At 40.8% G+C, this 12,732-nt stretch overlaps 1 protein-coding gene across 3 annotated transcripts in view; it reads right to left on the bottom strand.

Annotated features, from left to right (window-relative positions):
• The window catches only part of drosha (drosha ribonuclease III), a 216,738-nt gene that overhangs the window by 147,054 nt on the left and 56,952 nt on the right, over window positions 1-12,732 (bottom strand). For all 3 annotated transcript variants that reach the window (XM_041814120.1, XM_041814121.1, XM_041814119.1), the window contains exon 17: window positions 4,541-4,648. In XM_041814120.1, coding sequence (XP_041670054.1) covers window positions 4,541-4,648 — 108 coding nt within the window. The remainder of the gene's footprint in view (window positions 1-4,540; window positions 4,649-12,732) is intronic.

Raw genomic sequence — 12,732 nt, 5'->3', positions numbered from 1 at the left:
AGTTAAAAAGGACTATAAAAGTGATCAGAACATCAAAACATTGATAGGAACGTGTCAAACCATCTGTAAAACATTACCCATTGATCCAAATGATCAGTATGCTTAAAATACCCATTGCCTCTCTCTAGATAATCCCGCTACTTTTGTGTGGCTTTACCACTGCCTCCAACACAAGCACCGAAATTCTAACACAAGTCAGATATTTGTTGCCAAAGGGGGTTTTCAGATCTCGATTTTAAGCCTCGGGCACATGATCTAGGCTATTCTAACACCAATATTGTGGTTTGGAAATGTCTTTATTAAACAGTCCTAATTAAAAACACCCATACATTTACAAAGAGCTGTAGAGAAATGAATTCAAAGCACATACACGTTGTATCGAAGCACAATTCATCTATAATGCAATCACAGAGTGGTTCCAGATTCCCTCACTTGAAAAATGGATAGACTGCCTCTGGAAATCATTCAACTCATTAAATGTGATCGTCCCATCAGAGTGGAGGCGAAATGGGAGGTGATGGCAGATCTGAAACCAGGGCTGTTTGAACAAGCACCATTGCACTGCTGCAGCCGCTCTGTCCAAACCCATTTGGGCAGAGAGAGTGTGTGCTGTGGGACGTGGGCCGCTGATGTGGGCAGGAGATGAGGAAAGTGTTGTAAGCTCAGCAATGATGGCTCCCTACTTGGGTCATTTTCAGTCCCGCTAGTGGTGAACTGCTGACAACCCTGACTTTGTCCAAACACACAACCACGCAGAGCAATGTCATGGCGTTAACACGTCAGTGGACAGAATTGTGATGCAGAGAGACAGGCAACTCACACTGCAGAGACCTTTATGAGAGCTGTTATGATCAAAATGATTGTTTTGTTTTTGTTTGTGTGGAGGATGAAGGGACGGACACATCCATTAACTTCTCCCTGAGAGATGCGCGTGTCAAGCTCAAATGGACGATGAAAGGGCCTCAGTCTGTCAGGTGACGGCCGGCCTCGCAGCAGGTCAGTGTTTCCTTTTAAGCGCTCATAATGACAGGTCGTCATTATGCAAACGACAAAAAGGCCGATCATGGATCGATATGGGCAAATCCCCCGCACATAAACACGCTCGGAGCACTGAGCCATCATGCACGCTGAAGGAACACACACAGAGCCTTGAGCGAATATTAATGCATCCTTCCCCTCTTTAACTATGAATAGGCTACATCACATTGATTTCTAATGTATCAGGTTATGACAGCTCTTCAATATTGCTGGAGGCTCACTCTGAGCGCACACAGCTTGAGGCTGCAGACCTGACAGAGGGGGGAGAGGAGGCATTACAGAGGAGGCTGTTGTTGTCCTGACTACTGTCACAGTGTCTCACAGTAGACCCAGGCTGCTCGCTGCAGAGATGTGACTCAGGCCGGTGTGTGGGTTACCTCAGATGACTTCTGAGCCCCTGATTCTACCTTGAACTCTCCCTGCAGAGGTGGAATGGGCACAATAATGAGGCAAAGGCTGCCTTCCAGGATCTCTGTGCACAAGAAGCCCCTCCACAAAAATATGTTGACTTTCTTATCGGGCTATCTAACTGGCCTCCTAATAGAACCGCAGGGATTTGCCTACCCTTATCTATCTTGGTAGTTATCAACTGTGCCAGCCTTTAACCTTTAAAAAATGGACTTGAAAAGGGAGCAGGGGGATTTTTACATGATCCAATTTAAAATGATCCAAAAAAATAACTTTAATAGCTATGGACCTTATTCTTTTTCGGCAGCTCAAAGCAAAGACTTTAGTCTCTCAAGTTACTACCTTATGTGCTATTTGATGACTTTATAACATCTAAGAACATGATGTTTGCCTGCAATCTGAGTTTGTTTTAAAAGAAATGATCATAACCATTAGATTGGCTGTGTTAGCCACACTTTAAATACCAATTTTTCATCTAAAATATAATAGTATAAAGTGGTGATACACCAAATCATTACTTCAAGTGCAGGCAGCTGCCACTGTCACGCTGAACATGATTTTACATGATTGAAAGTTCAACCCATTCACTCTGTATAGCAAGTGGCAGCTTCACTGCTCAAACGTGCTGGAATAAATAGCAGCAGACCAGACCAGCCACATTTGGGGCCACTTTTTAACTGCTTTTCTCCCTTGTTAAATACCACTAGATAAAAAGAAAAATCTTATGGAGAATTGGTTTTTGAAATAAAAAATCTGCAATTAAAGACATCAAGAGACAGGCAACCTGTGAGTGCATTTCACAACAATCATCACAGGCTGAGAGCTAAACTGTCATACTTTAGCTAGTAGGTTGCAGAAACTTCTTATGGGTGAAAAGATGAAAATGACACAGCTACATTGAACGATATAAACTGTTTTTCCTCTTCACAGTTCCCAAAAACAGATTGTATCTTAGGCCTTGTTCACACGGAGACAAAAATGATAAATTTCCATTCATTTTGAAAAAGTTTTCCGTAAACACGGGATTGTTTCAGGAAATGTCTGCATAAGCACTGAAAAACAACTTAAAAGACTGCAGTATATATGCCAAGCCTGTAAGTGGCCCTTTAACGCTGCCACAGAAATGCACCAAAATAAAGGAGAAGATTACAAAAAACTGCCTCAAACTTTCTCCTGGTTGCCCTTCTGCTTGTTCTCCGCGGTGAATTTAAGACTGACTGGCGTATGCTGTTCTCGATGGAGGTAAAAGAGCATCAGATTTTGCTGTTAAAGCCATAATAAACTCAGTAGCGTCTTCAGCACAAACACAGCCCTCTAGTTAGCCATTAATTTTTGGTTTGATTCACGCATGCGTAATTGGGCTAAGCTATGTATGATGTAATGGTTTCAAGAAAGATGTGGTTGGCTGTCCACACAGAGACAAAATGGTAAGCGTTTACAGATTTGTACACTCTGGGACCCTGTTTCAAAAAGTAGCATTTATGGTCTCCCAAAACGCTGTTTCTGTGTGGATGAAACGCTGATACGATAAAAAAAAACTTTGCATGTACTCCAGAATTCGTCTCCGTGTGGATGGGACCTTATATACAGGGGCCATGACTTATTCAAACATATTTTAATTTGACTTTAAGCATATGAAGCCAACCGCAGGAACTTTCCCAAAAAACTAGGGACTTTTTGAGAAACTCTGTGCTTTTTGACCACAAGAATCTGGGTAGAATTTACTTTTGGAGTTACAAAATCTACCCTCTGGAAAGTCCTTGCTCAGGAGGTAGTACTTTCCAAAGGCCCAGGAACTATAAGGCATCAAGGCTGCAGCGCTGAACGTTCCTGATTGGTACTTTCACTGTGTCCTAAAGGAGGTCAGTGACTCTTAGATGACCACTGTGATCATTAACATCTACAGTGCATTCAGAAAGTATTCAGACCCCTGTCACTTTTTTTCATTTTTATGTTGCAGCCTGATGCCACAGTCAAAAAGAAAAAAGTTATTCTTATTAATCAACACTCAATACCCCATCATGACAAAGTGAAAACAGAATTCTAGAAATTTTAGTAAAATGATCAAAAACAGAACTTTAAATTCAGCTCCAGTTCCTCACATTTCTCTTCATCATTGCTGAGATGTTTCTATACCTTGATTGGAGTCCACCTGTGATTGATTGGACATGGTTTGGAAAGGCAAACACCTCTTTATAGAAGGCCTCACAGCTGACAATATCAGAGCAAAAACCAAGCCATGAGGTCAAAGGAACTGCCTGCAGAGTTCAGAGACAGGATTGTAGCAAGGCACAGATCTGGGGAAGGCTACAAAAGACTTCTGTTGCACTGAAGAAGCACAATCAAAGACATTTGGTACAACCAGGACTCTTTCAAAAGCTGATCACCTGTCCAAACTGAGCAATCATGTGGAAAGCACATGAGAGCCTGCTTAGTTTACATATGGAGGTTTTTGCAAACTTCAAGTTGGCTTTCATATGTTTTGCACTGAGGAGAGGCTTCTGTCTACCCACTCGGCGAAAAAGCCCAGATCAGTGAAGGGCTGAAGTGATACTTGTCTTTCTGCAACATTGCTCCCTCTCCACATAGGATCTCTGGAGCTCAGTCAGAGTGGCCATCAGGTTCTTGGTCACCTCTCTTACTAAGGCCCTTTTCTCCTGAGTGCTCAGTTTGGCTGAATGACCAGCTCTTGGAAGAGGCTGAGTTGTGCCAAACGTCTTTGATTTGAGAATTATGGAGGTCACTCTGCTCTTGGAAACCTTCGTAGGAACATAACTTGTTTGTAGCTTTCCCCAGATCTGTGCCTGTCAACAATCCTGTCTTGGAGCTCTGCAGGAAGTTCCCTTGACCTCATGGTCTTCTATAGAGAGGTGTGTGCCTTTCCAAATCATGTCCAACCAGTTTAATTTACCACAGGTGGACTCCAATCAAGGTGTAGAAACATCTCAGCAAAGATCCAGAGATATGGGAGGAACCTGTAGAAAACAGAAAACTTTGTACTGCAAAAATTTTAAGGGTTAATGAATGCAGCTTGGACTGGGTGCACTGAGTCACATTACTCACTAAGTAATCAGCTGTCATGACTGTTTCTTACCTGAAGGAGGCAGCGCTCCGTGAAGACATAGCCAATGAGCTTGTCCAGGTGCTTCAGACACATGTGGTACCGGATATGATGAGTGAGGACTGGCAGCATCATGGCATGCTGTGGAGGACAGAGGGAATTGGTAAAAAGGGCAAGACGAGAAGCTCAGCATACAGAGAAAATATCGAAGAAATGGGAAAAGATAGAGAATAAGAATCGTGTGGAAGAAGAGAAATGGGAGAGTGTCTTTTTTTCAGAGAGAGAAAGTGTGATGAAGAGATTGTGGGAGAGGAGAGGAGAGAGGTTGATAGAACGAACAGGGAGGGAGAAATCAATCAGCCAGTCATTATTTATTAAGTGGCGCTCTGCAACAGAGAGATGAAATAATCAAAAACCCAATCGCTGGCACTGTGAGGGGGAATGACAGAGAGGAGGGAGATTCACATCTGGACCGGACAGTCAAAATCGAAGCCCATTTCGACATGTTGACACAGTCCCATTCGGACAAACACTGACAGGCCCATTCTGACCCTCGTGAATTAGACGGGAAAGTTTGAGAGCAACGAAGTGAGAGACGAGAGGAGGAGGAGGACTTTGTGGATGACTTGTGAGTGTTCGAGTCAGCTCCAGAGTGTGACACTGACAGTGAGAATGAAAGAGAAAACAGGTCAGCAAATGAGCCCGTCAGTCAGAGAGCCAATCTACAGAATCATTAGTGGAGGCTTATCAAGGCGGCCGGTCGAGGGAGAGGCAGAGAGACTGGTGTACACACATTAACCCCGTGCCACCACATGAGAGAGGAGGGAGCCATGCATGTTTTAATTAGTGCTGCTAGAGAGGGGGGAGCACGAGGCCCGGCGGCTACAAGCGGTGCTGCCACGTAGCCCTGGGGCCATCACGGGGGCCGTGGTGACACACTCCCCAGGCCTTGTTAAGCAGCCAATTAACAAAGCCGGGCCTTGGTCGTGTCTACAGCTCCTGACCTGCTCTGATGAATGCCGGAGTGACTGAGAGTGTGTGAGATGAGGAAAGGCGAGGTGGGGGCTTGTTAGAGTTGATACTCTGGTAATTAAAAGGTGGGAAATTTCTAATTTGCTGTCACGGTTGACGTTCGGGCAGTTTGGAGACTTTCCAACTGGACTGGCGGCCTAAATCTTTCCCTGATGGCTGAAATACTGTGAGTATGAATTTTAAACAGTGCTAAAACTCTCTATAAAAGTCATTCTTTAACTTTTTCCACATTGGACTCTCTTTGGACTGTTTTCAGAAGAGATTCCCCTGCATGCTTGGTACTAGGGCTGCTCCTTTATGGTAAAAAAAAAAAATCATAGTGACAAATGTTCTGATTTACCTGGAGTCATTGGGTCAAAAGCCCCCACAAACAGACCAAAAATTGGACTACAAGTGTTGAGCCAATCCTGAACCTCAGACAACTTTATAAGCGTCTCACATGGGCCAAGGGGAAAAAGAACTGGACCTAGAACACATGGAATTTTCACTTCTTAAATTAAAAATTTTCATAATTTTCTAATGTGTTTTTAGATGCACCTGTAAATGTCTTTTGCATAATGTTACTGCTGACTTAGCAAAGTGTCTGTCACCCCATTTAGTCATGTCCTTTTTTTCCTCCTCCACAACTTGCATGTTCAGTCAGCAGGAACTAAAATTAGTAAACTGCATTCAAACGTTGTCACGTTTGAAGTGGCTAACCTGGTAAATTGACATTTTATAATATGCACCAAAGTTGCCAACAAATCAGAAAGCCATCCCATCATAATCTCTGTTAACTTGGCACGCCAGAGGGATTTGTGTCACGCGTCCATCTGTTAAACCTCTCATAGACAGTGTTCGAGAAAGGGCAGAGCCATTGAAAAAAAACTCTGAGGGTTACTGGAGGAACGTTCTGTCTGTCACATCTTTACGGGCCAATCAGAGCAACAAAACATGTGACGTAGCCGCTACAAAGGAGTAAACTCCATAGAGAACTGCATGACGTGAACCATGGCGACTGTCGACATGTCGGTACGTGACTTGTCATTTTTGAAAAGAAAAGAACTCACTGCTGTTCTTTGTTCTTCCTTTAATGAAGAAATGTTGTCAAGTTCTGATAAAACAGACACTTTAGCAGCATCCACGCCAATCTCTCCTGCCATAATTGCACCGGCCTTTTGTTGCTGCTTGCTTATGTCACGACTCCGCCGCGCCAAAAGCACTGCCCCTCGGTGCTGATTGGTCCCGTCACTTTTTAACTGGGCTGGAACAGCTAAGACGGGAGCTTTGCAAGATGGATTTGCCAGTGAGAAACACGGAAACGGGCTAATCCATCTGCTTTGCAAGGTTATGTCGATGTAGGATGAGGGTCCAAACCCAGTTTAAGACCCGGTTCCACATTTTTTAAAACTTGCAAGTCAATAAAATTTTAGCTCATTGATGCTGCTTTTGAGTGTGGAAGGATTTGTGATGCAACACCATTTTATTATATCATTCATCTTGCAAAGGGGGACCAAAGCACATCATTATTGAGCATCAAAAAATAAATAAAAATGTGGTTCCCTTAACTGTTGATTAAAAAAAAAATTTGTCAGACTGTCAGATTTAAGTTAATTAGCTGACATAACGAGGTGACACATGGTTATATAATGATAAATTCAAGGTCAACTCAGTAGAATGACTATTAAGTGAATAAATACATGTCATGTGTTCACATGTAACATGGAGAAAAGACAAATTAAGTTTTTGATGAGAATTTTTTCCAGCTATATAAGATACATGTAACAGATGTCATCATGTTTTTCTTTTGGATGTTTTAACTTAAAATACATCATAATCAACAACTTTTTATAGATTTAAACTGACTTTTATGCTCAGAGTGCACATGATTGTATTTAACTTTGAAATGTACGCTTTCCTAGAGTGGGGGTTCCACCCAAACCTCCTTTGATAGTTTGTCCTCCTACCTTAGTTTAATAAAATCCTAAGAGGTTTAAGTCCCTTTATCGTCATGGTTTGATGTACTAAGCAAAAATATTGTAATGAAATGCACTTTATACAAGATCAGAAAAAAAACTCATAGGTTGACGATGGTTTCAAACAGACATTACAACACATCATCTCTGAAATTGACAGGATTTGTTTAGAACTCGTCACAGCTTTCCAGCTGCCATGATTCAGAATTCAACGGTCTACCTACAGCCGAAAATAGTTGAACAGTAAACAGTACTGCAGCTGCAACATCCATCTACTTTCAAAATAATAGAACTAAATATAGAACAGAGTTTATGAACTTACATTTACATGTTTTATTAAACTTAGCATACTAAAGGTATTTCAGGAAACATGTGTGACTCACATTTTTAAATTTACATTTAAAAGAACCTCAAAGACCCCCTGTAGTTCACGAAAGTACCCTAGGGGTACTAGTTCCCCTATTTCAGGAACACTGCACTATATCACCATTTCATCTACTGGAACGTGAGAACAATGATATTCACACTTTCTCTCCTTTTAATCATTCATGTCACAGAGTAAAGTTCTGAATATTTACACACATAAAGTGGGTACAGAAAGTTTTCAGACCCCCTTACATTTTTTCATTCTTTGTTAATTTGCAGCAATTTGCTAAAATCATTTAAGTTGATGTTTTCCTCATCAATGTACACAGAGCAGCCCAGTTTGACAGAAAAACACAGAATTGTAGACATTTATGCAAATTCATTTAACAAAAAACTAAAATATCACATGGACATAAGTATTCAGACCCTTTGCTGTGACACACATATATTTAACTCAGGTGCTGTCCATTTCTTCTGATCATCCTAGAGATGGTTCTACACCTTTATTGGAGTCCAGCTGTGTTTAATTAAATTGATTGGGCTTGATTAGGAAAGGCACACACCTGTCTATGTAAGACCTTACAGCTCACAGTGCATGTCAGAGCAAATGAGAATCATGAGGTTGAAGGAACTGCCTGAAAAGCTCAGAGACAGAATCATGGCAAGGCATAGATCTGGTGAAGGTTACAAAAGAATTCCTGCTGAACTTAAGGTTCCTAAGAACACAGTGGCCTCCATAATCCTTAAACGGAGGAAGTTTGGGACAGCCAAACCGAGCAATCGGGGGAGAAGAGCCCTGGTGAGAGAGGTAAGGAAGAACCCAAAGATCACTGTGGCTGAGCTCCAGAGATGTAGTGGGAAGATGGGAGAAAGTTCTAGAATGTCAACCATCACTGCAGCCCTCCACCAATCGGGGCTTTATGGCAGAGTGGCCCGATGGAAGCCTCTCCACAAGACACATGAAAGCCAACATAGAGTTTGCCAAAAAACACATGAAGGACTCCAAGACTATGAGAAATAAGATTCTCTGGTCTGATGAGACCAAGACTGAACTTTTTGGCCCTAATTCTAAGCGGTATGTGTTGAGAAAACCAGGCACCTCTCATCACCTGCCCAATACAATTCCAACAGCTGCAGGAACAGGACGACTGGTTGCAATTGAAGGAAAGATGAATGTAGCCAAGTACAGAGATATCCTGGAAAAAAACCTTTTCCAGAGTGCTCAGGACCTGACTGTGCCGAAGGTCAACCTTCCTACAAGACAATGACCCTAAGCACACAACTAAAACAACAAAGGAGTGGCTTAGAAACAACTCAGTGACTGTTCTTGAATGGCCCAGCCGGAGCCCTGACTTAAACCCAAATGAGCATCTCTGGAAAGACCTGAAAATGGCTGTCCAACATTCACCATCCGATCTGACAGAACTGGAGAGGATCTGCAAGGAGGAATGGCAGAGGATCCACAAATCCAGGTGTGAAAAACTTGTTTCATCATTCCCAAGAAGACTCATGGCTGTATTAGCTCAAAAGGATGCTTCTACTCATTACTGAGCAAGGGTTTGAAAACTTGTGACCATGTGATATTTCAGTTTTTGTTCTTTAAAAAAGTTGCAAAAATATCTACAATTCTGTGTTTTTCTGTCAAAATGGGCTGCTGTGTATACATTAATGAGGAAAAAAAACAACTTAAATGATTTTAGCAAATGGCTGCAAAGGTAAAAATTGCACAAGATTACTTTTCTAACTTATTCTCACTCAGACAAATCAACAGAAATTGAGTGTCAAGAGCCAAACTTCCTGTACTTTCATTTATTTTATGCAATTATTAACACTGAAAGTGTTGTGTATTAAGTAAAAAAAGAAAAGTAATAAAGTATTTTGGTTAAATAAATTCTGTGTCCTGAACATGGAACTGAATTGAAAATGTTTTCAGTGGGTTGTTTTTGTGTAAAGTTGGCTGGAGTCTGAAATTGTCTCAAAATTGGCTATTTTGTGTAACGACAAACAAGTCACACTTTGACTGGTGAGTCATGCCTGAGCAGACTGGCAATGGTTATCAGCCTATTGATTGACTGATTGGTGTGCCTTTATCATCCTGCAAAGTAATTCAATGAAAAAATATAAAAGTCTAGTGAAATCCCAATGCTAAAATGACATTTCAATTACACTTCCCCAGAAATCTAATTTAAAACTTCCTTTTATGTATTTTGAACACAGCTGTCTAGACTTTTTCTCAAGATAGAGTCGGTGTAGAAAATAACTTTTTTGCCATTTTTCCTGATAACTTTCCCAAGTTTTAGCTAGTTTATCTGTACCTATGGAACCTCACTTATACTAAAACATTCAAATCCTGATCATGAATATCAAACTATCCTATTAACTAAACTATTAAGACATTATTCACCTGCAATAAGCCTGCTCTACCAGCTGAGCCAAATCAGCACCCAGCAATGTTTATGTTGGAACTCATTTAACTGTTTAATATAGCTGAAAAACAAACATATGTGTCATCCAAACAACTTTTTGTTTAAGTTTCCCACCAAATCCTGAACTTTCCTTTTCTCTGTGTGAAATTCGAACACCTTAATCCATCAGAAAGATGAGACCAAGACTATTCTATTAATATGCACAAGTAAGCTATGTGTTAATATGAGTGGTTTTACATTTACATTAATTTTACAATTTGTCTGATCAAATTAGCTTTAAAAAAAACTATCTGAAAGTAAAAACTAAAATGTAAGGGCTTTTTATTAACTAAAGAGGACTAAAATGTTTGTCTTTTAAAAGGGTAAATTGGCTAAAATAAGGCAAAAACTGAAGAATGTTTTAATCTAAAGACTTTATTTGAAATAGCTTCCAAAATTAACACTTCCTGGTAGCCATTTTTTTGAGCCATCCATGAACAAATCAATTTGCTAGCAAGCTTTAAACTTGCCAGTTTCACCTCTTTCACATTAAGACTATTTCTAACAGAATTTACTATGAAGTTCAGGAGCATTTAACACAGATTTTTGAAAAAGAATGAGGATGATGACCTTACAGCTGCAGTTAATGCTATGGATCTACTTGCTACTGGAAGCTGCAGCCACTGTTCTTTCTAATCAAAGATAAGCTGACCACATTTTTGTTTAGTTTGATGCAAATACTACCCTCAAAACATACAGAGGAGATTAAGCCAACCTAACAGCTCATGCTGTCTGTCCCGCACCCAGACAAAGACACTGATGCTCATCTTTCTCTCACATTTCTGACTGACTGACAGATAATGCTCACAGTGTAGAAATACCATGGATTTTCAACATACAACAGACGAGCACTAACATTATCCGAATGACTGTAACAGGAACTAAGCAAACTTATAGTCAGAGTTTGGTTATTACAGATCTATTTTTAGCTTGTCATAGCCTCGTCTTCCTCATGGTGAAAAGGTAATTTATGAAAGTTTTTCAGCAAATTAACATTTCTTCAGCATACTCAAGCTTAACCACAAACATCAGTCAACAAACTTAACTTACTCTTTAAGTGCGTCCCATTATTTTCCTACCCTTAATTAAAGCACATGAAGGCATTTATGGAATTTGATTTCAGGGTATTTATCTAACTAAGCTCCTTCTAGGTTATGATATGTGTGGGAGTGCTAATCTATAAGGTTCTTGATGATAAATAGATAGATTTTCTGTAAATAAAGAGCAGCCCACGCAGCTACTTCCTTTGAAGACGAGAAAACAAGCTGCCTTTTCCTTGACCTATTTTGGACCGACTGATGGCCTTCACAGAGATTTAATCAGGGGCGGCAAGACTGCAGGAAGACAAAGTAACAGCAGTAAATCAAAAAGGAAAGATGCACGGATTAAAATATAGAAATAAACAGTGATGAGTTTATAAATTCAGTTCCTGCCTCCGATGTGTAGCCTGGTCCTTGACAGAGCCTTTCAAGTGGAACAACCTTGGTGTAGTCGAGCAATGTCAGTAATGAGGGTGTTGATTTTGTTCTGAATAAAGTGCCAGCTTTTTTCAAATCAAGAAGCTATGGGTCAGTTTTGCCGTTATCTCTTGTCTGTGTCACACGTTGTGCAGGCTGTACCGCCACGGTTCCTACTGAAATTATTCATGAACCAATTAGTCGTAGCGGTACAGCTTGAAGCAAATATAATTGGGCGGCAATTATGGATCGGATCCTTCTTTGCTAGACCTTGCTGTAAGAGAGGTCTGGTCTGTGAGGCAAGAAACTTTTCTGTCATTCTTCTCCAAATGTGAGCATCAGCTGCAGGCTGCAAGCAGGGAGAGGGTGAGGTGTTCAGAGGGGAGATGTGCAATGCTGATAGCAATTATTCTATTGAGTAACAGGCAGAAAATTAGAAAAATGGACAAAAAAAAGAATATTAGAATCAAGAGCGCAAGAAGTCTGATGCCTTGATAATCCAAGATGCATGTTTTAGTGGGCATCGCATGCCACTTTCAAATTCAGAGTGTTGGCTCAAGATGGTCTGATAAAATACAGTGGCTATAAAACTTTTTCACCCTGATGGATGTTTTACCCTTTTGCCGATTTCATAAATCAATTATAGTCAATATAATTTGGCTTTTTGGACAAAATTGACCAGGTGGGACACTGCAATTTTACGCTACTCCTCTTTGCACACTTGCTCAAGCTCTGTCAGGATGCAGAGAGAGCCGGCATGAACAGCCCTTTTCAAGTCCAACCACATAGCTTCTATTGCAGCGGTCCCCAACCTTTTGGTGTCACGGACCAGTTTCATGAAAGAAAACATTTTCACGGACCGCCCATCAATGTGTGCGGGATAAATGTCACAAATTAAAATTGTTTAAAAAACAGCAGATACAAGCAAAGTGCAAAAAAAAACAACAACT

The sequence above is a fragment of the Cheilinus undulatus genome, linkage group 19 (assembly GCF_018320785.1).
Source record: "Cheilinus undulatus linkage group 19, ASM1832078v1, whole genome shotgun sequence".
NCBI classification, from domain to species: domain Eukaryota; kingdom Metazoa; phylum Chordata; class Actinopteri; order Labriformes; family Labridae; genus Cheilinus; species Cheilinus undulatus.
Note: the sequence above shows the minus strand (reverse complement) of the source record. Positions and strands in the feature narration are given on the sequence as shown.